Source organism: Mastigoproctus giganteus, chromosome 9 (assembly GCF_048544385.1).
Source record: "Mastigoproctus giganteus isolate SK-2022 chromosome 9, ASM4854438v1, whole genome shotgun sequence".
Taxonomy (NCBI): Eukaryota; Metazoa; Arthropoda; class Arachnida; order Uropygi; family Thelyphonidae; genus Mastigoproctus; species Mastigoproctus giganteus.
Genome location: NC_143583.1, coordinates 198,139,879 through 198,165,615, shown reverse-complemented (window position 1 = coordinate 198,165,615; position 25,737 = coordinate 198,139,879). Strand labels below are relative to the sequence as shown.

At 38.8% G+C, this 25,737-nt stretch overlaps 1 protein-coding gene across 1 annotated transcript in view; it reads right to left on the bottom strand.

Moving 5' to 3' along the window:
* LOC150081008 (orexin receptor type 2-like) overlaps positions 1–25,737 on the bottom strand; it is a 214,215-nt gene that overhangs the window by 25,542 nt on the left and 162,936 nt on the right. Inside the window, exons 3-5 of the mRNA XM_090380887.1 lie at positions 17,762–18,152; positions 4,378–4,543; positions 2,291–2,403 (exon numbers count right to left, since the gene is read on the bottom strand). Of these exons, the coding sequence (XP_090237013.1) occupies positions 2,291–2,403; positions 4,378–4,543; positions 17,762–18,152 (670 nt within the window). The remainder of the gene's footprint in view (positions 1–2,290; positions 2,404–4,377; positions 4,544–17,761; positions 18,153–25,737) is intronic.

The window sequence follows — 25,737 nt, the reverse complement described above, 5'->3', positions numbered from 1 at the left end:
GTGTTAGTTGCTGTAGTATGGATATTCAAAATGTCCAACTGGACTGTTAAAAAATTATCCTCAGTTTTCACTCCAGAAGCTCTTTGAATGTAGAAATCAAACAGGATAAAAAAACAAAAAAATCAATTTTTTTTTAGAATAAATTTACCATTGAAAGGGAATGGATGCATTTTGAAACTGTTGCCTCTGTAAAGGTCAGGCTCTACACAGTGATATAAAGCATATAACACACTTAGGAACAATGGGTATCCCAGTTACACAAACAGGACCAACCAAATATAGAAGCTAAACTGAACACCTACCACCCTCCAAGAAATAGGCACAACTCAAATTCATTTATGTTTAGCAAATAATGCAAGAAAGCAAGCTTATACAGCATCAGCAAAAAAAAAAAAAAAAAAAAGAAAAATTTCCCACATCACCTGTCCATCCTCTCTAATGGTTTGTTTAGTTCTTCCTTCAATTTATTCAAACTACCGAATTCAACAATACCAGAAAGGCGGTTGTTCCAATAATCAACAAACTTCCAACTAAGGGCAAATTTTTGCACCTCTGACCTGCAACCATCCTCCCTTGTGTGTAGTCTGAGCAAAAAGGAAGGATTTCATTATCAGTGAGTTTACTTAATCCATTTAAGGCCTTAAACACCTCAGTCAGATCACTTCACATGTACCTAGTTGCCAGATTCTGTAATTTGCAGGACTGAAGCCGCTGTTGTTAAGAGCATCCTTTTGTCTCCTCACCAATCCTGTCACCCTTTCTTCCTAAATTGAGGTCTCCAGACTTGTGTGCAGTACTCAAGATGAAGCCTAACTATTGCCTTATATAAGGGGGTAATCACCTTATCCCTGTTAGCAAAATTCCTGTATATAATTTGACAAAACCTTGTGAGCAGACCTGGAAGCCTGTCTGCACTGCTCAGAGAACTTAATATCTGACTGCACAATTACTCCCAGGTGTTCTGTTTTTTTTCCCACTACTCTTAGTGTAGTACCATATAGTTAGTTGTTAATCTGGGATTACTGTACTTATATGCAATACCTTGCATTTACTCTGGATTTTATGAATTATATGAATATGGCCGTTTAGGGGTTGAGGGTGCATTTTATTGTAAAACTTTTATTTTCCCCCAACATCCTAACAGTGTAAGCTTTAAAATGAGTGGTCATACATGACTGCAGCTTCAGACACATGGTCTCACATGGCTGTAGCTGCTTCCATTTGCTCACAATTTTGACAACCAGAAATTAGCTTACAGAATTATATATGTATGTATGTGTATATGGTACATAGCTATTGTTGTGTGTGTGTGTGTGTGTGTGTGGGGCTATTATCACCTATATTGTATATCTAATTTCTAGCATTTATTTATTTATTGCATATTTCTTATTTTCACCAATACATACTTATAAATTATGACTGCAGGTGTCATCCATAATGTTTTGTAAAATAAATAACTAAATAAATAATAATAGACAAAAAACCATTTTGTAATATTTCAAATATAAAACAAACAGTATCTGACTTTCCATAGAAACAGCATCAGCTGTCCAAAAAGAAGAACCATACTTGATTACACAAAGACAGTAACAAGGGGTGGAGTATGGTCTGCAGACCACCCTCCTAACTTTTTTATCATTAACAAACTTAGATTAAACTTGAAATACCTACATCTGTATCATTAATAACATTAAAACCAGTAAGGGGTGCAACACAGAACAGTATAGGACCCCATTCATGAATGGTCCACAAAGAGTAATAGCTGTTTATAATTGCTCTCCATGGCTAAATAATACCTTTAGCCATATTAGTAACTTGACCCTAATGCCATTTATGTGATTTATACAACAATCGTTCATGCGACAGTATCAAAATTTTTACTGAAATCTAAGTATATGGTGCCAAACTTATTCTTTGGATCCTGTTCCTTTGTGACACTCTCAGAAAATAATCAGATTGGCTAGGAATGATTATCTCTTAAAAATCCATGCTATGATTGCCTTACAACTCCACTGCTATTAAGTGATCTTGCATTACTTATTTAACTATTGGCTGCATAATTTTTCTCACATAAGTAAAACGTGCAGGTGTGTATTTGCTCACTTCGCTCTTTCAACCACTCTTGTGAATAGGAGAGAGATTTCTGCATTGCAATCTTTAAGGATTCCCCTGAGCTCTATTTTGTGAATAATATTCATGAGAACATGTTTTCTTCCCTTCAGAGCTAGTGATTTATGTGAGGTGATTATTATAATGAATTATGTGAACAATTAGTAATTCATTAACTTACCATTCATGAAGTTGTAAATAATAGGATTGACTGCACTGTTGGCATAACACAGCCAGTGAGAAAGCAAAGATGCAACTGTTGTAGCATCGGTCTGAGGTAGACCACTTGTATACCTAAAAAATAAAATTAGAGTAAATCAACCATATTAATGTGAATTAGAAAACTAAGGTTATGCTGTGAGAGAGCTACCCCCTTCCATTCCTCCCTCTTTTTCTTCTATATTCATCTGCCATTTATAGGGAGTTCGCGGCAAACTACTAGAATGTGTTGAAGAAAAGATATTTATGCTTATATGAATAATTTTGATTACTTTATTTCCACTTGATATAGTTAGTTTGCATATTAAATATTTGCTTTCATCAAGGATTGTGTCATTCTGTATCTGGGAAACTAATCATTGTTCAGATACCTTTACCAAAATAACTGCTATCTTCATTTTAAATTTAAATAAGGTTCTTAAAACTAGATCTTTATAACTATGACTTTATTCCTGTTTTCAAGTATTTTATGAAGTGGAATATGGCCTCACACTGTAAATGCAGTGCTGTATTTCTTTTATAAGTATTTCATAATTGTGTAATACCAAGTTGAAATCAATCTGGTTCTGGATGGATAGTCGTAATCAAGAATTAAGGGCATAATGATATGCTCTTAATCCTTATGATTACCTTTGAGAATTCTTAATCTTTCTCGCATTATAAAACAATGCGACACATTTATTTTATCTCACTGACTAAGTTTCTTCCTTAATCTGAGTTATTATGGATTTTTCAGCCCACACAACGTGCAAATCGACCGGTGAACACACACATATATAAAGTGACCAGACATCCCAGATTATGCTGGACAGTTCCTGATTAAAGTTGTTTGAATTATTAAGAAAATTTCACTTCATGGAAAAATATCTATATAATATACAGGGTGATTCACTACCAGTGCGACAAACTTGCAGGAGGTGTAGGGGGCACAAAGACGAATCGGAATCACATAGCATTGCAGGGTCCAAAATGCCTTCGTCATGTGGGAGAGGACGTTGAACAGGAGGTCGCGTGAACAGCAATCCCGCTAGAAGTCAGCATTTGCGAACCGGTTCCCGAGGCCGTAGGATGGACGAGAATTCAAACGTTGAACTGGCCAACATGCACCTCGCGTATGGAGCTGCGGTCTGTAATGGGCGTGCCGCTCTGCGCTTGTACCAGGAATGTTTCCTGTACAGGAGTGCTCCTCATCATACGATTTTCACACGCGTGCACAGAAGGTTATGTGAGACTGGTTGTTTCACGAGAGGTACCATGAATCGAGAGCAAACAACGAGGATGCCAGACAATGAGGCGAATGTCCTACGTCTTGCAGAAGGCAATCCGAGTACGAGTACTTGAGCGATAGGCCAACGATTGGGTATTACCTAATCCACTGTATGGAGGATACTGTCAACAAACCAAACGAGTTCATACCATCTGCAACACGTCCAGTTATTGGAGCCTGCGGATTATTCACTCCGGAGGACTTTTGCTACTTGGTTTCTTCAACAAAAACGGTTCGCAAATGCTGACTTCCAGCGGGATCGCTGTTCACGCGACCTCCTGTTCAATGTCCTCTACCGCATGACGAAGGCATTTTGGACCCTGCAATGCTATGTGATTCCGATTCGTCTTTGTGCCCCCTACACCTCCTGCAAGTTTGTCGCACTGGTAGTGAATCACCCTATAGGTATTTCACAGAAATATATTATATAGGTATGTCAGTGAAATAGAACTAAACTAAATAATAAAATAAAGGTATATAATAAAACAAATATATGTGAAAAAACAAAAAAACAAATGTAAAATCGATGTTCTGCACTGGAAGTGTGCTTAATGAATCATGGCTACTGGTGTAAAGCCTAGTGGCAACTGGGGGGAAATTTTGTTATTGGTCACTGTACTGAAAATGTTTTTATGTGAATAAAAATGACAGTTTTTATCATTTTTGGCATTGTACATTTTACACAGTACTTTTTATACTTTGGGAAATGAATGTCACAAAAAAAACAAAAAAAGAATATCTACAAGAACTTAAGTAAAATAACTATAAAGAACCATACTCACCTTAGTGTGTTAATTAAATGTACAGGAAGATAACACAGTCCAAAAATAATGACCACAGCTATTAGCATCTTTGCAGCTTTCCTCCTTGATCTTATTTGACCTTCACAACTTTGATTGACAGGAATTAATCTTACTGCTCCATTTCGACTATTTTGCTTGATCACAGCTTTGAAAATTAATGGGAATATATTATAAAATCCATTTATTTCACATTTATTTTTAAATAATTAATTACAGATGATATTAATGTAATAAGTAACAATGTTGCAAAGCACATTAGTGATGTTTGTTTCAAGATTTACTCTGATTTTTCAGTTTGGCTATGTGCAACTTAGCTGAACTGAAATATTCAGCAGCCATTACTGGGGTGGTGGGGGCTCAGATCAGTAATTTACAACCCATCTCTTTATGTAACTAATTTTCAAATCAAAGTTAATGACCAAACATGGTATTATGTTTTATAGAATTACTAAATTTTTTAAAGTTTTCGACTAATCTGTGGACATGTGCAATTTCATCAGTGACCTAACAGCGGGATGCAACCCACAAGCTGGAAACCATTGACTCAGGCACTAAAGGATTGAATTAAAATTGCATTTTAAGGTCTAAAACAATTGATATTTTAAAATTATTTTTTTAAAGGGTCAGGGTAACTGTAAAAGCTGATCAAGTTAATTTGGAATGGTAATGTTCCACTTACAAGGACTTGCTGATTCGGATATCAGTAGAAGTAAATATTGAAGATACAGTTTAAAAAGTTTCATATCTAGCTATGGAGTAGGCATGCATCTGATATTTTTGCTAATATATGCCAACACCTCATACGTTTAATTGCCACCGTTTATTCTAAACAACCCAGCCCAAAGTTCAGATGCCAAAGATAACTGAACTGTGAAGTGCACACATCTTGACTGTTTCTGCTTTGTTTGTCTTACTATGAACATGGCTGTTTAATTTCTGTTATGAGATTTTTGAATTCTCAAGATTTGGCCCCTGAAAGAAAGCCTCCCCACCCCCTAAACTTAGATAGACTGAAATTTCTGGATCTAGCACTATACAAGAACAAATAATGGTTAGCCAAAAGTTTCAGTCTAGTAGATGCAGAAAAATATGGAATTACAGGAGAAATATTTTATTAAAAGTACATTCTGCTTAATGCACTGTGGATTCTTATTCCTCTTTCCTATTCCATTATTCTTAACTGGCTGATGGGCATGCAAATTTGATTCTCGCTGACCTTTGGATCAGGTATTCCATTTTATAACCTTAAAATTGGTATGAAAAAATTTAAAGTTTACTTTTTTGATGCCACCCTTATTTTTACTTTATTATATGAACATAATTGTGAATAATCCACTTTTTTTATATAACTAAAAGTATATTTTTCATTTTATTTTTTTTAAAATAGAACCCCTTCTCATGTTAAAAATTAAACAGTAAAGATAACATTCCACATTTGGACTTTATCTTTACTGTTGGCGAGCAAAACTTGAAAGAAACTAAAATTCAATTATGAATTATAGTTTCAATTATGAATTTTATTCAACTTTGTGTACTTAATGGTTCTTCACTGTAGGGTGTACGTAACAGCTGAAGTGAGCTAGTGCTTCCATTGGAAGATGCATGGGTCAAAGGTGATGGTAGCATGCTTTGGTAATTGGGCAAAGATGTAGTAATTTTAAATTCTTGTTTTTCAACACAACATAATTAATATGCATGAATAACATAATAAGCTTAAGGAAATGTTGGTTTTTATTATGCAGAATTGAAGAAGTTTTTCTTCAATAACAAAACAATACGGATCGATCGGAAACACAATAATTGAGCAATTCATAAATTGGTATTGATGTCACTCATTTATATTTGTTTAAATTAACAAAAAAAAAAAAAATCTCTGATGCGTACAGCTTGGGGGCACTCTCGTCTGTGGGTTAAGTTTGACTGGAATAACAATTTTTTCACATTTCAATAGAGTTACATTATGAATCAGCCTACTTAATACTATTATACGCTGCTGAACTGTAATGCAAATCATTTTCAGGAAATATGATAGGCAATTTACAAATGTTTAAACAACCATTAAAGCAAAGAAATAAGTACATCCATACTAGTCCTCCAGAAGGGAGGACTAATTATTGATTCTTCCAAATCAGTTGAGATATGGCCAGCTAAAATTTATTGTTGAATGATGTCCTCAATGTGATTAACTTTGAGTCGCTGATGGAAGAAGCTGGTTAAACCTAATGCAAAATGGCAGTTGTTTTCAAGTGTCAAAGCATCAAAAAACTAATTAGTGTTGCTTTTGTAATGTGGTCTCATTCAAGAGACAAAGCTAGCTGAAAGAAGACTTGACCAAGACCATCAACTTTGCAGGTCAGTGCAGACAGTCACAATTTATGAAATGGCTCACAATTGGATTGAATGAAAATTGCATTAAATTTTGCAATAGATTTTGGATCCTCTTCTAATAATTTTTAATGTTGTATAGGCAGGGCTGGCTCGAGGGTATGTGGCACACCTAGGTCAGTTTGGTTTTCAGTGCCTGATCATTTTTTTTTATTTAAAATTTTTAACCTTTATAAATTTTACAAAAGGGGCATGTTGTAGTAGAACATATTTAAAAAAATCTTACATAAAATTAAATTTACAAAAGGAATATAACAACAAATTATTCGAAAACTAAACAAGAAAATTATTGAATAAAATATTCCAAATTATACCTATAAAATAGGTGTATAATAATAATAAATGTAATAATTTTGTAAAAACAAAGCAAAAAAAACCTCTTAAAGTATATAAGCTGTATATAAGAATAATTATTGAAAATTGTAGCAAAAAACAATTTTTTTAACTAAATTAAAACTTTTCTGGCTTTTACTGTTGCAAAATTTGTTATCAATTCTTCCATATCAAGTTCTTTTAAAATATCTCATTCAATCGATAATATTGTTAAACCATCTAATCTTTCCTGACTCATATTGTTCTCAAAGGAGTTTTAATAAATTTCAGTTTTGAAAAGCTCCTTTTCGCACTAGCCACAGAGACGGGCATTGTTAGGAAAATGCAGATAGCAATGAATAGGTTTGGTAAGGAAGATGTTAATTGCTGATCACAAATGAATTGGAGAATTCTCTCGGGTTTGGTTCAAAAAGTAAAATAGGTGCCCCAAAAATAAAATTTTTGATCAAAATGACGCCCCTTGCAATACTGCTTTTGGGGGGCACTGCTCGTACCACCAACGCTTCAACTCTGGTCCTCTTTAATACTATTACTTTTTTTTACGATGTTGGCGCCCCAAAGCCATTGTGCTCCCAGGTCGTGCCTAAGCCTAGAGCCAGCCCTGTGTGTAGGGCTAAGGGATGAGCCAATGTGGCTGTTGTTTGTTTCTTATTTGGTTTTTAGGAGCATTAGCAACTAAGGCTGTATTGCTCCGGGGATATGTGGTGGTCATTCCCTGACCTTTCTGCATCCTCCGTATTTGGTGATCACGGGCTTGAACCCCGGTCTAATCAAGAAGCGTGTGCTATGCACTGTTGCCCCTGCCCACCTGTCTACGGAGGCGCCACCAATGTGGCATTGGCTCAGGTTTCCAAAGTTTAGGATGGTGCTAAAATTCGAAAGACCAGAAAAGTATCACTCAAGAAACATATGAACAGTTTAAAAAAGGAAATGTTCACTTGTTGATTGACAGTGATATTTTTTCTAAATAGGTAATTAGAATCCAAATTTTTTACCTTGAAGGGATAGATGGCATGATGTCTAAATTTGCAGATGATGTAAAGATTGATAGAGTAGTTAATGATTGCAGCCAAGCAGAGCTTCTTCAGTATGGCCTAGATAGACTTCAGAGATAGTCAGAAAAATGGTAGCTATGCTTTAATCCAGTAAATTGTAAGGTATTGCACCTGGGGAACAGTAACCCCAAAATAACTTATATACTTGGCAGAGTTGAACTAAAGCCGGTAGCTGAGGAAAGGGACTTGGGATTTAAGATACGGTCAGATATGAAGTTCTCCAAGCATTGTAGACTGGTTGCAAGGGGGGCCCACGGTGTCTGACTGATGATTTATCGAACAATCGCTAGTAGAGATAAGGACATCATAATCCCATTATATAAAGGCTATTGTTAGACCACACTTGGAATAATGTATGGAGACCACACCTAAAGAAAGGCATTGTTCTTGAAAGGGTCCAAAGATGGCTAACTCGCTTGGTGAGATCGGCAAAAGGGTGTCCATATGAGGAAAGACATTGAATATGTGGGTTGCAGAGCTTGGAAACTAGGCACCTTAGAGGAGACTTGATTGAAGTGTTTAACGCTGTAAGAGGCATAAGCAAAATGAATAAGGATGAAATTTTCATGGTTATAAATGATTCTATAACTAGGGGCCATAATTTCGAGTTATGGGGGGGGGGTGTTGTTTAGACCAGATTGCAAGAAGTTTTATTTTAGCCAGCAAGTTATAAATTACTGGAATAAGTTGCCTCCATGGATAGTGTTGGCTGAGGAGTTTGGGGAAATTCAAAGGTCAGCTGGATAATCACCTAAGGGAGGAGGGAAATGCATAAGTTGTTCATTTCCTTTTCTCTTATTAATTTTTATTATTATTTTTTAAAATTTTCTTCTTATTAATTTTTTATTCTTATTATTTTATTTTATGTATTTTTTGTTATTTTATTTTATTATTATTATTTTATTTTTTTTTGGCTGGTGCAACATAAGCCACAAGCTTCTTTGCACCATGTGGCCTTACTAATACTAATACTATTCTAAATCATGACTGAACAGTATGATTAGCTATTATGTGCTTTGATCACAGTTTAAAGTGAATGATGTAGAAATTTTACATATTTAAGCAATGACATTAGAAACATTAAATAAAATAAAAAAAAAATTTTCTGCTTATACTCTGGTCACATAGGGTCAGATGAGTTTACAAGACAGAAAAATACATGAATATTACCGTATTAAGCAGTCGTGTGGGCAGAATTACTCTCAACTCAACTGTGTAGAGTTGAGAGTAATTCTGCCTACCTACACTGATGTTCAAAGAAAGTGCATCACCCCTTAAAATTGTAATTATCGTCCAAATAGCGTAAGTATATGGCAATATTTCTTACAGATTGCATCAGATAAGATTGATACGCATAGGCGATGATGTAATATTGCATCAGCTGTTACTTTCAGCTATACAAAGGGTACTAGGAAAGTTTCGCAATATGACGCAACAATGAATCACAGGAAGCTGCTTGTTGCTGCATGTTGAGACATGTTCATATGTGCATAGTAGCCGCCGCGCCAAGTCGATGGGCTCAGTTATTCATTAGTAGTGAGAGTGTAAAGTGCTTGCGATGGCATCGTGGTCACGAAATGAGATCAGGAGAGTTTTGCGGTATAATTTCGTGCGTGGTTTAACCATAGACCAGTGCTTAGAACAAATGACTCTTGCACTAGATGATGATTGTCCACATCGTACAACGATATTCAGGTGGTATAGAGAATTCCAAAGGGGAAATTTCACTCTGGAGGATTCTGAGAGGCCGGGAAGACCACGAACGTCAGTTACGGAGGAAAACGTTACTGCTGGGAGGAAAATGCTTGACGAAAACTCGAGTGACCTACCAACAGATAGAGGATACTTTGGGCCTAAATGCACCAGCAGTTCGTTCGATTCTGCAAGATCATTTGCACGTGAAGAAACTTTGTTCTCTCTGGGTACCGCATCAACTGACTGAAGAGCAGATGACACGACGTGTGACTTGGTGCCGGGAGATGTTAAAAAAGTTTGATAAGGGACAATCTCGGTATGTGAACAACATCGTGACAGGTGACGAGACTTGGCTGTACTATTACGATCTGCCGACCAAGGCTCAAAACAAAGTTTGGGTCTTTGATGATGACGACACACCCGTAATTGTCAGAAAATCCCGATCTGTAAAGAAGAAAATGATAGCTGTATTTTTCAAATCGAGTGGAATTGTGGAACGTGTCGTTTTGGACACGCAGAAGACAGTCACAGCTAAGTGGTATACTGAACAATGCCTGCCTAAAGTCATTGGATCTATGAAGAACCTGCGGCCAAAGTCAAGAATGGACACCTGGTACCTCCACGAAAATGCTCCAGCTCACCGCACCAAAGCCTGCACCGAATATTTGACCACGACAGGACTGAAACTTCTCGAGCACCCTCCCTACAGTTCAGACCTTGCTCCCTGCGACTTTGCACTGTTCCCGCATGTGAAAATGAAGCTAAAAGGGAGGCGGTTTTCCAGTGATGAGGACCTTCTACGGGCTTGGGACAACGAGTGTGCTTTACTCCCTAGTGAAACTTGACAGAACTGGTTTAAAGATTGGTTTCGGAGGATGGAGAGGTGTATTGAATGTAGAGGAAATTACTTTGAAAAAATTAAATAAACAAATCTGTATTGCAAAACTTTCCTAGTACCCTTTGTATAAGCATGCTCTGTGAGAGTTATTGTGTTGTCAAGTTATTAGCACCCAACAAGGGGTGCTAATAACTTGGCAACATGTTTAGAAAGTTCATATGTAGGTGTATGACAAGACACAATGGGCCGTAAAGGAACATCAGGTTTATGGATCTTTGAAAGTCCATAAAACTGCAGACGTCGACAACCTGTCGCATGAAGCTTCCAGCGGATGTTCTTGGTAATCTTATTGGCTAAAAACCAAGAATGTACAAGTTTATTACCTTTGGATTCAAACTTCTCCAACCCTTTCACAGGGGAGTCTTGCACAGTTTCATAAACCTCCCAATCCTGTAATAGAGAGAGGGCTTTATGAATATACTCCGACTTGTCCAAGATAACAGTGTGCCCCCCCCTTATCTTCAGGCAAAACTACAATACTGCCATCTTTGCACAAAGAGGAAAGAGCTTATCAGTAAGCTTATCATCTGAGGTTATGAGTAATAGGCTGGATGTGCTGCAAAACCAAGCTGTTTTAAAGTGAATTATGTTAGCAGTCTCTTCAGGTAGCTTGTTTACAGATGCTTCCACACCCATAGCCAAATGTGTAATGGGAGGTTTACAAGGAAGGACCACAAACTTCATGCTGAGGGTCAAGAGATCATATTGCTCCTTAGATAATTGTTTGCTACTCAAGTTCAAAACAAACTGAGTGATCTCCCATATGTGTGTTCCTAGCAGTATATGCTTCTCGTAATAAAGAGTTAAATTTATTCTGCTGACTTGCACGGTTCGCTTCAGTCGCACGCATGGCTTGGGAACACAAAACATGAACCAGTGTAGAAAATATAGTGGGAGGGACCAAACCTCTTAATTCTTGCATGAGCCTGGATTTGTTCATGATAATCATTGATGAACACTACCAATCCAGATTCCCACCGTTTTCAAACCATAGCCAAAGCAGGCACGCCTCATATTGTCACAGGAGAATGGTTCCTTGAAGCTAAAACGTCTGGGAATAATACGATGGGCTTTACACCGATGTGCAAAGCGTAAATGTTGTCTGTTGCGGGCTTCAGACATAATTTCTGCAAACTGAGAGTAACACCATACACGTACGGGCCATACATTAAACGAACATTAGAAAACAAGCATTGTGCATCGGGTTACATTATATCATCAAAGTTTCTTGCGATGACCGACTAACTGGTTAAAATAAATTTATTAAAATACAAATATAATATATACATAAGATAAAACAGAAATAAGATAAAAGAGTTAAAATATATATAATAAAAGTGTTAAAATTATCTAAGGAGCAACATGATCTCTTGACCCTCAGCATGAAGTTTGCTGTCCTTCCTTGTAAACCTCCCATTACACATTTGGCTATGGGTTTGGAAGCATCTGTCGACAAGCTACCTGAAGAGACTGCTGACATAATTCACTTTAAAACAGCTTCGATTTTGCAGCACATCCGGCCTATTACTGATAACCTCAGAGGATGTCAATGGGAAGCTCTTTCTTCTTTGTGCAAAGATGGCAGTATTGTTGTTTTGCCTGCAAATAAGGGGCAGCGCACTGTTATCTTGGACAAGTTGGAGTATATTCGTAAAGCCCTCACTCTATTACAGGATCGGGAAGTTTATGAAACTGCAAGACAAGACTCCCCTGTGTTGGAGAAGTTGGAATCCAAAGTTAATAAACTTGTGCATTCTTGGTTTTTAGCCAATAAGATTACCAATAACGTCCGCTGGAAGCGTCATGCGGCAGGTTGTTGACTCCCGCAGTTTTATGGACTTCCAAAGATCCATAAACCTGATGTTCCTTTACGGCCCATTGTGTCTTGTTGTCATACTACTACGTATGAACTTTCTAAACATGTTGCCAAGTTATTAGCGCCGCTCGTTGGGAAAACTCTTTATACTGTTTCCAGTAGTACGCATTTTCTGCATATTATTAAAGATATTATTTCTGAGAGCGAGGTTATTGTCTCCTTTGATGTGGTTTCTCTGTTCACTTCTCTTCCTGTACAACAGGCCATTGACGGCGCGAGACGTCTTTTGAGCAGGGATGCCACATTTGGAGATAGAATGTCACTCTCTACAGATATTTGTACCGCTCTCAATCTCTGTTTAATGTGGGGTGTGATCATGTTCAATGACTCTGTTTTGCCAAATATAGGGTACAGCTATGGATGCCCCTGTTAGTTCTATCATGGCCAATATTGCCATGGAAGAACTTGAGAATCAGATTTTCTTGAACTTACCAATTCCTATCACTCTCTGGTGTCGTTATGTTGATATTTTTGCAATTGTACCCTGGGGATCAGAATCTGGGCTGCTGCAATATCTCAATTCCCTGTCACCCATCATTCAGTTTACGATTGAACTAGAGGTTGATAATACCCTTCCTTTTTTGGATGTGTTAGTCCAATGCATGGATTTACATTTAGTAACTTCCATTTTTAGAAAGCCAATGTGCGCAGGACAATTTACCAATTATGGCTCTGCACGTGCCCCTGGTCATAGGGGCACGTGCCACTATGACCAGGGGCACGTGCTACGAACTAGAGTACGTAGCACCGCGCTTGGACGTACTCTAGTTCGACTGGTGACAGGCAACTGGAGATTTCAAAAATTAGGGCGGAGCTTTCAAATTGCGGCTATCCACCTCATGTTCTAGAAAGATGTCAGCGTCAGGCTCACAGATTTGCTACGAAATCTAACCCGCCTCGCGCCAATCAATTTATCCGGGCGTTTTGGAACGTCTTGTTAGGATTTTGCGTCTCCATCATATACAATGCGTGCAACTTCCGGGTAGGAAATTACAATCTATTATTTCTAAGGTGAAAACACCCGTTTCTCCTTTCCTACGGAGCAGTTCCGTATACCGTATTACGTGTACTGATTGTGGGGGGTGTTATGTAGGTGAGTTTGGTAGAAGATTGAAAGGTCTGGTTTCTGAACATGAGGTCACTCTGCGAACGGCTAATTTTGAACGCTCCGCAGTCGCCGAACATTATTGGGTTGAGTAGCACAATCTTGATCTCCAACGGGATATTGAAATCGTCGATTATTCACGTGATTACCGCCAGCGCTCAAGGCTTGAAGCACTACACATAGCCACCAATAATAGTACTATGAATCGGACTAGGGAAGTACATTTACACCCTATTACAGAATGTACTGTATTGCAGTGCGATGAGTACTGGCGACCATCACGTGTACGTTATTCTGCTTTACCGACACCAGACTCGTGATATATGATCATGCCCAGCTGACTTGTGCTATTGTAACCATTAATATATACTGAAGTACACCAGTCACAGACTAGCTGATGAAGAGGCACTTTTCTTCCAAAGCTACTATATATTTTAACGCCTTTATTATATATTATTATTAGCCATATGGTGCAAGGAAGCCTGGGGCTTATGATGCACCTGCCAAAAAAAAAAATTTCCCTATTACCCTGAGAGAGAGAGAGAGAGAGAGAGAGAGAGAGAGAGAGAGAGAGAGAGAGAGAGAGAGAAAGAAGTAGAAAGGAATCACCAAGAAAGGGAAGAATGATGATATCCAGCTCAGGACCCTGGGTGTGCCAAGCCCATACTCACCAGATGTGAGCCCCTGGGGGTAAAATATATTTTAACTCTTATCTTGTTGTATTTTAACGCTTTTATTTTATTTCATCTTATGTATATATTATATTTTTATTTTAAGAAATTTATTTTAACCAGTTAGTCGAGCATCGCAAGAAACTTTGATGATATAATGCAATCCGATGCACAAAGCCTATTCTCTAATTATTTTGCCAAGCCCGTACTCACCAGATGTGAGCCCCCGAGGTTGAACCCCGGGGGCTCACATCTGGTGAGTACGGGCTTGGCAAACCCAGGGTCCTCAGCTGGATATCATCATTCTCCTCTTTGTTGGTGATTCCTTTCTACTTCTTTCTCTCTCTCTCCCTTTCAGGGGGTAACTTGGGAATTTTTTTTTTTTTCTCTGGTGCAGCATAAGCCTCAGGCTTCCTTGTACCATATGGCTAATAATAATAATAATAAATATCTTTTGTTTATATTTCTATTTCAGATGCTAGTCATTAATGTAACATACCATTGCGAAAAAGGGTTAGAAATGTAAAATTCCTAGGTGATGCACTTTCTTTGAACACCAGTGTATATTTCCACGTTGAACGTTCGGCTACTATGGATAAAAGGGTGATCAAGTGGTAGGAATCAGAAAGTGGTTATAAATGGCCACTCTTTGCAATGAGATTCTGCAGAGTTTGGTACCGAGTTTTACTTTATTAGGTGGTACACGCCTCTGTTTCTAATATTTATTAATGATAGTGATGTAGGAGTTTAATCTCAAGTTCCTGATAATATAAAGTTGGATAGAGTGGTAATATGACAATAATGCAATTATTAATAATCCAATAACATCGATAAATGCACTTAAGGAGCAGGAAATACCATGATACGTACCATTTGGGCAGGCACCAAACTTATGGTACTCGATAATGAAAACACCGTAGTGATAATTGTACAGTCTGACATAAGTCCTCTGAGTATTGCGGACTGGCTGATAGAGATAGAGAGAGCTCATAGGCTCTCTCTATCTCTTAATTATATGTAAGAACTTCGTCAGCAAGAAGAAGATACGATTATCGAATTGTACGCTGTGTGGCCACTTGGTTAGGTTCTCTTTCTCCTCAGAGCAACCTGGATTCATCGTGTCATGGACTCAACAAGGTGTCGAAACGTGCTATACAGTGATGTTGGTCCATGCTGACTCAATTGCAACTAAAGGTTGCTGCAAATTGGATGGTTGCAGATGTTTGTTCCAAACATCTCATTAAATCTCATTCTACAGATGCTCAGTTGGATTAAGATGTGGTAAAAGTTGTATTAAGACGTAGCCAGCACAATGTACTGAATTCATGTTTATGTTCGTGAAACCAATTCTGTACAATTCTAGCCTTGTAATTATTCTGTAGTCAGAACCTATTTGCGGATGGATACACTACAGTCATGGAAGGTCGGATCTGGTCAGAAATAATTTCCACCTAACACACACAATAACTTGTAGCATCCAAATGTTGCTCCACTGCTTTTTTTTTTTTTCCTCTCTCTCTTAAGGAGTGTAACCTGATACGGCCGTTGTTGGGTTTTAGGTGTATCAGCGATTTGGGCCATATTGCGCCGTACATTTTATGTCTGTAAATTGTTTCTGTTCTGCGGTTAATTGCATGTTTGCTGGACGAAAAACCAGAGTTAACGGGAGAAAAAACCAAGCTATCCTCTCCTGCCGCCGACTAACTTAGTCACGTTGTGTAAAATGCCCATTAAAAACTTCTCATGCCATCGGCGGGATTAGAACTCGGATCTTTTTCATCCAGTGAGAGGAGGACGGCGATTCTACCAATTGTGCTACCGCGAGGGGTTCGATCATCTGCGATAACCTATTCGTGACGAGGTGTGATGAGTTGTGTATTCTGTAATGCCTCTCTGATTGCCGTTGTTGTACTGGGATGTTATTTGGGATTATCAGAGAACAGTTTTATCCTCTTATGTGCATTATGTCCATAAATTGCGCGTTATCTGGTGGGTTTTCCTGTGGGTTTTTTTTTTTTTTTGGACGAAAAACCTTGCTACTTTTCCACGGAATAGAAAACGTCCATAAAAGTTCCTCGAGTCATTGACGGGATTTGAACCTAGGCCTTTACCACCCGGTGGTTGGACTGTGGTTATTGGAACAATCTCAATACGCCTAAGGCAAAATCGTATATGAAAATTCCAGCAGGGTTGCAGTTTCCGAGTTTTTCATAGTAATGCGTCTGGCGCCAGCTACCATACCAAGTTGAAAGTCATTTAAACCTTTTGTCTTGTCCAATTTCGCTATGAATTGAACACACATACTGCATCCCTATGTACTAGCCCTTCTGCTTAATATCGTATGGTACGAATACGCGACGCTGTTAGTAAACGAGCGCTCTATTTTATGAAAAGAGGACGTGTACTTACTAAAGTAGCTTGTTAGTGCATAAAGCAATATGCACTAACAAGCTACTTTATGTAACTTGTTAGTGCAATATGCACTAACAAGTTAGATGAAATCTTGAATACTGCACAGTGGTCTGTAATCCTCATTTTAGGAGGGATGCTGATCTGTTGTAAAGTGTAACAAGATTGGTTAGGAGTCTATTCTTACCAAGGAAGTTAATGAATTTTTGGAAACTAGGCATCTGCATGGAGATCTAAATTTAACTGTTTAAAACTAAAGACTGATAGCATCCTTACTTTATTAGATGACATGCACAAAAGGGCATGCATATAAATTGAAAACAGATCATTGCAGAATATATGTTCAGAAATTTTTCAAGCAATGAGTCGGAAGAAGTTCCACTTACTGTTAAGGAGGTAAGAATTTTGAATAAATTTAAAAGAGGATTATGCAAATTTTAGAAGAGATAGGAAATTTAATTCGTTGATTGATTTTTTTTTTTCTTTTTAGGGTGATGTATATGTATGGTTGCCGCCTTGCATCATTTTGCCAATACTGACAACAGCTCGGCCACAGCGTGAAAAATGCTCTAAAGGAAGTTCTTCCCGTTCGAATCCCGTCGAGATGGGATTCGAACAGGGGCTTTTTTCACATAGCGTGGAGATGTTCCTCTCTGATGATGACCCTGGTCTGCTATGTACTTGATTTGTGCCCATTTTCTTTGCTTCTCATGTCCATAAAGCTCCATGTTGCACTGGTGGTTGTTTATATGTTGGTTGGGGGGGGGGAAATCCTTCTTCCTGCATGATTTCGAGTAAGTCTAATGACTTACTGCTAGCTGTCTGTCATATTGAAAATGTGAAATTATAACTGATTTAAAACACAGTATCTGCAACCAAAGTATCCACGTCTACATATTCACACACAAATGTATTTATTTATTTAAAAATACTCACGTGTCTTAAGAGAATAGTGGTTAGCCTCTCCGGTTCCTGGTATATTCTTGTTCCACAGCACCAGGGCTATCTGATAATAAGCAACACTCATAAGTGCAAAAGGAGCAACATACAACATGAGCACGATGAAGAGTTGATAGATCCGAGTATCCTCGTTATTCCAGGTATATGTACAGTCTGTAAGATAAAGGGTGTTCAGAGGAAGACGTTGACGTGTGTCTAGTACAACAACTTCGGGAACTACTAGAAGCAGAGAAAGGATCCATATAATCAAAATAGACGTTTTTGCTCGGGCTGCCGTGCTTTTAAAACGTAGTGGATGACAGATGGCATACCAACGGTCCACTGATATGAAGGTTAATGTCAGTACAGATACTGATACCGAGACACTCTGAAAGAAATGCGAAATTAATTTTACGAAGGAAAACACAAAAATTACACTCACCAGCACATAAATAATATCGATTCAGAGAAATGAAAAGAAAAGAAAGGATTTGATTTCTGAATTATTTGAGACATGGCTGACTTCGGGGATCGTGCAAGCTTACAAAAGCAAGGAAAGACGATCTGAATAAAAATGGTAAAATAAAAAAAAAATAAAAAAAGGTATAAAAACAAATTAGATATATAAAAAAAATGAGTTGAAATAAACAATTAGTTGCAGCTACTGCTATTAGGGCACTTTTTCGAAGTTTTAAAGGGGCATCCTCCCATATTTTGCACGGGTTCCTCAATTCCGGAAGGCGGCCATGGTCTGAGAATTAATAAAGTATAGGATCTCTCTTCCATATACGCACACAATTGTTTTCTTCGGAATTCACGTTAAAATACTATCCAACAGTGGATAGTACTTTAAGTAAAAAGTAGTGTGGCACTGCAGGCAAATTGCTGCTATGGATAAAGGGATGGTTGAGTGGGATGAAGACAGAGAGTGGTAATCAATGGACACTGCTCATCGTGGATTAATGTTATTAGTGGAGTCCCTCAGGATTCAGTGTTGGGTCCATTGTTATTTTCTGTATTTATAAATGATATTGATGATGGTATATCAAGCTTAATGTCCAAGTTTGTAGACGATACGAAGGATGGCAGGGTTGTTAAGTACACTAATGACAGTACGCTGCTGCTGCAACAGGATCTAGAAAAGTTGAGCAGATGGGCTGAGAGGTGGCAAATGAAGTTTAACATTGACAAATTTAAAGTACTACATATGGGAAGCAGTAACACTAGAGTAACGTATCAACTCTGTGGTACTGCACTGACAGTAGTAGAGAATGAAAAGTACCTGGGGGTAATTTTGCAAGCAGATATGAAGTTTTCTGAGCAGTGCAGACGGTCTGCAAGAATAGCTCACGGTGTCTTGTCAATGATATATACAGGAACTTTTCTAGCAGGGATAAGGAGGTGATTATCCCCTTGTATAAGGCAATGGTCAGGCCACACCGTGAATACTGTATTCCGGTCTGCAGGTCTCATTTCAAGAAGGATGTAGAGCTGTTGGAACGAGTACAGAGAAGGGAAACGAGATTAGTGAACAGAACAACGGGTTGCTCTTACAAAGAAAGGCTTAAGTTTTCAAATTACAGTGTCTGGAGACTAGACACCTGTGAGGTGATCTGATCGAGGTGTATAAAGCCTTGAATGGTTTGAGCATGCTCAATGCTGATGGGATTCTTCCTCTTGCTCAGAATAATTGCCTGAGAGGGCATAAATTCAAATTGAGGAAAGACGGTCGTAGGATAGTTGTGAGGAAGTTTGCCTTTAGCCAGCGGGTGGTTTATTGCTGGAACAAACTTCCATCTGTCGTTGTAGAAGTTGATAGCTTAAGTAGATTCAAGGCAGAACTTGACAAACATTTCGAGCGAGGGGATGGGTGAAATAAGGGTTTTTTTTTTTTTTTTTTTGGCTGATGCTGCATGAGCTTGCTTTCTTGCATCATATGCCTCTACTAATGCTAATAGTAGTGTCTTCAGTTTGTCGAATTTGGTCTCTCTTTTTTTTTTTTTTTTTTATGAAAACCACAAACACGAGAGGTATTAAAAACCTATGGTACTTGGTACCGTGCTTGGATTTGAGGTTGAGAAGACAAAAGAAGATATTTGTTGACATTAGACTTGATCTTCTGTAGACTATGTATAAGTATAGTGCGAAAGCATCAATAATACATAGCCAAATCTGAATGAACAGAATATTAGCGAAGCGGCATCGTTTTAAGTTACTGTATATGTCATATTGTGAATATCTTCACAACGAGTTGCCATGATATTAGTATTAGCATTAGCAGAGGCATATGATGCAAGAAAGCAAGCTTATTCAGCATCAGCCAAAAAAAAAAAAAAAAAACCACTCCCATTTCACCCCTCCGTTCGTTCGAAATACCTGTCCAGTTGAACTTTAAATTTGTTTAGGCTATCAACTTCAACAACAAGTGATGGAAGTGGCTTCCACCAACTAACCACCCGCTGGCCAAAGGCAAATTTCCGCACATCTATCCGACATCCGTCCTTCCTCAATTTGAATTTATGCCCTCTGAGGTGATTATTCTGAGCAAGATGAAGAATCCCATTGGCATTGAGCATGCTCAAACCATTCAAAGCCTTATACACCTCTATCAGATCACCTCGCCGGTGCCTAGTCTCCAGACTCTGTAATTTGCAAAACTTAAGCCTTTCTTCGTAAGAGCAACCCTTTTTTCCATTCACTAATCTTGTTGCCCTTCTCTGTACCCGTTCCAGCAGCTCTACATCCTTCTTGAAATGAGGCCTCCAGACCTGTATACAGTACTCAAGATGTGGCCTAACCATTGCCTTATACAAGGGAATAATCACCTCCTTATCCCTGCTAGAAAAATTCCTGTATATCATTGACAAGACACCATGAGCTACTCTTGCAGCTCGTCTGCACTGCTCAGAGAACTTCATATCTGCCTGCACAATTAACCCCAGGTCCTTTTCATTCTCCACCACTGTCAGTGTAGTACCGCAGAGTTGATACGTTGCTCTGGGGTTACTGTTTCCCATATGTAGTACTTTACATTTGTCAATGTTAAACTTCATTTGCCACCTCTCAGCCCATTTGTTCAACCTTTCCAGATCCTGTTGCAGCAGCATAGCGTCAGTAGGGTCCTTAACAACCCTGCCAACCTTTGTATCATCTGCAAACTTGGACATTAAACTTGATATCCCATCATCAATATCATTCATAAACACCGAAAACAACAACGGACCCAACACTGAACCCTGAGGAACTCCACTAATAACATTAGTCCACGTTGAGTAGTGTCCATTGATTACCACTCTCTGTCTTCTGCCACTCAACCATCCCTTTATCCATAGCAGCAATTTGCCTCCAATACCACACTGCTCCAATTTGTGCAGCAGTCTTCCATGCGCTGCAGTATCAAAAGCCTTTCTAAGATCCAAATATATAATATCAAAGTTATTCCCTGCATCCAGTTCTTTTGTGACTACATCATAGTATCCAATCAAATTAGTCAGGCAAGACCTGCCCTTAACAAAACCTTGCTGCGTCTGAGCTATAACTGAATTCTTGTCTAGATGATCCTGCAGTGCTTCTTTAACCAGTGCCTCCATTAATTTACCTGGAACAGAAGTTAAACTAACAGGTCTATAATTACTTGTGTCATCCTTTGTGAATTGGGGTTACATTTGCACATCTCCAGTCTATGGGTACCTCCCCTGAGTCCAAAGAAGCTCTCATAATTATGGCTAGGGGTTTGCTTACTTCCTTTGCTGCCTCCTTTAATATAACTGGATAGATCCCATCCACCCCAGGTGCCTTTCTTATGTTTATCCTCAACAATCTCTCCTCCACTTTCCTCTCAGTTATTAAAAAATCATCCAGCTCACTGCCAATGTTTACTTTACCTACATCATTCTCTGTCTGAATAACTCCTCATGCGTGAATGTAGATGCAAAATACTCGTTTAGATTGTTAGCCACCTGAGCAGGATCCTCAACTGTTGAACCATCAATATCCAGTGGACCAATCTGATTCATCCCTTTCCTTCTCGAGTTTAAATATGTAAAGAACTCTTTTCGGTTTTTCTTTGCATCCTTTGCCAAGGATTTTTCGTAGTCTGCCTTTGCCTGCCTAATCTCCTTTGTGACTTGGTTACAGACCAACTTATATCTACCATAGGCTTCCATGTCACCCATTAATTTGTATGTATCCCATGCATTTTTCTTCTCTGCCACATGTCTCATTAGTTCATCTGACAACCATTTAGGCCTAAACCTTGAACAATATTTCTTAGTTGGTATGTAAAGCCTGGTAGCCTCCAAGATTAGTTCCTTGAATGCTTCCCATTTTGAGTTTGCTGTTGGTAACATCATTAGTTGGTCCCACTGTATAGAATTTAAATACTGTCTCAGACCATCATAGTCGCCTTTACGAAAACAAAAACCCTTCCCTTTACCTCTGATGGTACTTACCTCCTTGAGTAAATCCCACCTCAACACACTGTGATCACTGCCACCTAGTGGTTCATTTATCTGCAGATTCTTAATGCATGAAGAATCACTACTGATAATCAGATCAAGAGTATTGCTCCCTCTTGTTGCCTCACGAACATGCTGATGTAGAAAACAATCATCCAATAAATTCACAAAAGCCTTGCTAGTGTGTGAGTGACCAACCCACAAATTCCAGTCAATATCTGGGAAATTAAAATCCCCCATTATAAGACTCTCTGATTTACCGGCCCATTCTATTTCCCTGTACAATTTCTTATTATACTCATCAGAGTCATTAGGCCTATAGCACACTCCTACTCTCAATTTTGATTTCCCTATGCTTATGTCACACCAAACTGACTCGACACTGCCCTGTCCATCGATGTCGACTGGCTTCACTTCCTTGGACTTTATGTGTTTCTTAATTAATAGTATAACCCCTCCTCCCCTCCTGTCCTGTCTATCCTTTCTATACACATTGTATTCCCCAAATTCCAGTTCCGCATTACTTATATCTGTGTGACACCACGTCTCTGATATCCCAACAATATCTGCCTTTGATGTTTTGAGCAATACCTCAAATTCATCAAATTTATTTACCAAACTCCTAGCATTGGTGTACACGCAAGTATACCTGCACCTGTTTCTATTCTTAGCTACCCTAACACAACCCATGTGTTTACTTGTACCGCAATGACTCCCAGCAGTCTCTGAAATATCCTGCATCTTGTTTTTCAGGCTTCTGCTCATTTCAATAGAAGCAGTGCAAGAATCACTTCCACCTCTGCCAGTAGCTACTGTTAATCTATTAGTCCTTGTATCCCCCCCAACTAGCAGTTTTCCGACCCACCTAACACTGCCTCGACAGCATCAGCAAAAATTCTTGCACCCTTTCTATTTAAGTGTATCCCATCCCTGTAGAAGCAATCTCTCCTGTTAACAAGTACAGTCCAGGCTGAAAAAAAATTCTACCCCTTGAGCCTTGCACAATCCCTCCAGGGCCGAATTGATCGACAACGCTCTCATCATATACTCCCTCCTATCGTGTCTGGGCAGAATTGCAGACACTTTCAAATTCAACCCTAATTCACGGCTTTTTTTCAACAGTGACCTGTACTTGCTAAGTAATTCCGCCGGTCTCCTACTCCTCTGCCAATATTGCACTACTTCGAATAAGTAACGCTTCATCTGAGGAGAAGATTAATGTTATTTATTCTCAGATGGATACCACCACCCAGACAGCACCATTTCAGGGCTATTTGGCCCTTCTTCGGTGGATGGGTGATGAAACCCGAGGGATTTATCGATTTAGGTGGGTCGGAAAACTACTAGATTGGGGGGGGGGAATACAAGGACTAATAGATTAACAGTAGCCACTGGCAGAGGAGAAAGTGATTCTTGCACTGCTTCTATTGGAATGAGTAGCAGCCTGGAAAATAAGATGCAGGATATTACAAAGACTGCTGGGAATCATGGAGGTACAAGTAAACACATGGGTTGTGTTAGGGTGGCTAAGAGGAAGAGCAGGTGCATGTATACTTGCGTGTACACCAATCCTAGGAGTTTGGTAAATAAATTAGATGAATTCGAGGTATTGCTCAAAACATCAAAGGCAGATATTGTTGGGATTTCAGAGACGTGGTGTCACACAGACATAAGGAATGCAGAACTGCAATTTGGGGAGTACAATGTGTACAGAAAGGATAGACAGGATAGGAAGGGAGGAGGGGTTATGCTATTAGTTAAGAAACACATAAAATCCAAGGAAGTGAAGCCAGTCGACATCACTGGACAGTGCAGTGTCGAGTCAGTTTGGTGTGACATAAGCATTGGGAGATCAAAATTGAGAGTAGGAGTGTGCTATAGGCCTAATGACTCTGATGAGTATAATAAGAAACTGTACAGGGAAATAGAGTGGGCCAGTAAATCAGAGAGTCTTATAATGGGAGATTTTAATTTCCCAGATATTGACTGGAATTTGGGGGCTGGTCACTCACACATGAGCAAGGCTTTGTGAATTTATTGGATGATTGTTTTCTACATCAGCATGTTCGGGAGGCAACTAGAGGGAGTAATACTCTTGATTTGATTATCAGCAGTGATTCTTCATGCATTAAGAATCTGCAGATAAATGATCCACTAAGTGGCAGCGATCACAGTGTTCTGAAGTGGGAGTTACTCAAAGAGGTAACTACGATTAGGGGTAAAGGGAAGGGGTATTGCTTTCGTAAAGGCGACTACGATGGACTGAGACAGTATTTAAATTCTATACAGTGGGACTAACTGATGATGTTACCAACAGCATATTCAAAATGGGAAGCATTCAAAGAACTTATCTTGGAAGCTACTAGGCTTTACACACCAACTAAGAAATATTGTTCAAGGTTTAGGCCTAAATGGATGTCAGATGACCCAATGAGGCATATGGCAGAGAAGAAAAATGCATGGGATACATACAAATTAACACGTGACACAGAAGCCTATGATAGATATAAGTTAACCTGTAACCAAGTTACAAAGGAGGTTAGGCAGATTACGAGAGATCCTTGGCAAGGAATGCGAAGAAAAACAGCAAAGAGTTCTTTACTTATGTAAACTCTAGAAGGAAGGGGATGAATCAGATTGGTCCACTTGATGTCGATGGGTCAACTGTTGATGACCCTGCCCAGGTAGCTAACAAACTAAATGAATATTTTGCATCGACATTCACACATGAGGAGTTATTCAGCAAGGGGAATGCCAGAGGTGTATTCAACTCTAGCAGTAAGCTACAGAATCTTGAAATAACTGGGAGTAAAGTGGAGGAGAAACTGTTGAAGATAAACACAAGAAAGACACCCGGGGTGGATGGGATCTATCCAGTTATATTAAAGGAGGCAGCAAAGGAAGTAAACAAACCCTTAGCCATAATTATGAGAGCTTCCTTGGACTCAGGGGAGGTACCCATGGACTGGAGATGTGCAAATGTGACCCCAATTCACAAGGGAGGATCAAAGGCTGACACAAGTAATTATAGACCTGTGAGTTTAACTTCTGTTCCCGGAAAATTAATGGAGGCACTGGTTAAAGAAGCACTGCAGGATCATCTAGACAAGACTTCAGTTATAGCTCGGACACAGCATGGTTTTGTTAAGGGGACGTCTTGCCTGACCAATTTGACTGGATACTATGATGCAGTCACAAAAGAACTGGATGCAGGGAATAACTTTGATATTATATACTTGTATCTTAGAAAGGCTTTTGATACTGTTGCACATGGAAGACTGCTGCACAAATGGGAGCAGTGTGGCATTGGAGGCAAATTGCTGCTATGGATAAAGTGGTGGTTGAGGGGGAGAAGACAGAGAGTGGTAATCAATGGACACTCCTCATCGTGGACTAATGTTATTAGTGGAATCCCTTAGGGTTCAGTATTGGGTCCTTTATTGTTCTCTGTATTTATAAATGATATTGATGATGGTATATCAAGCTTAATGTCCAAGTTTGCAGACGATACGAAGG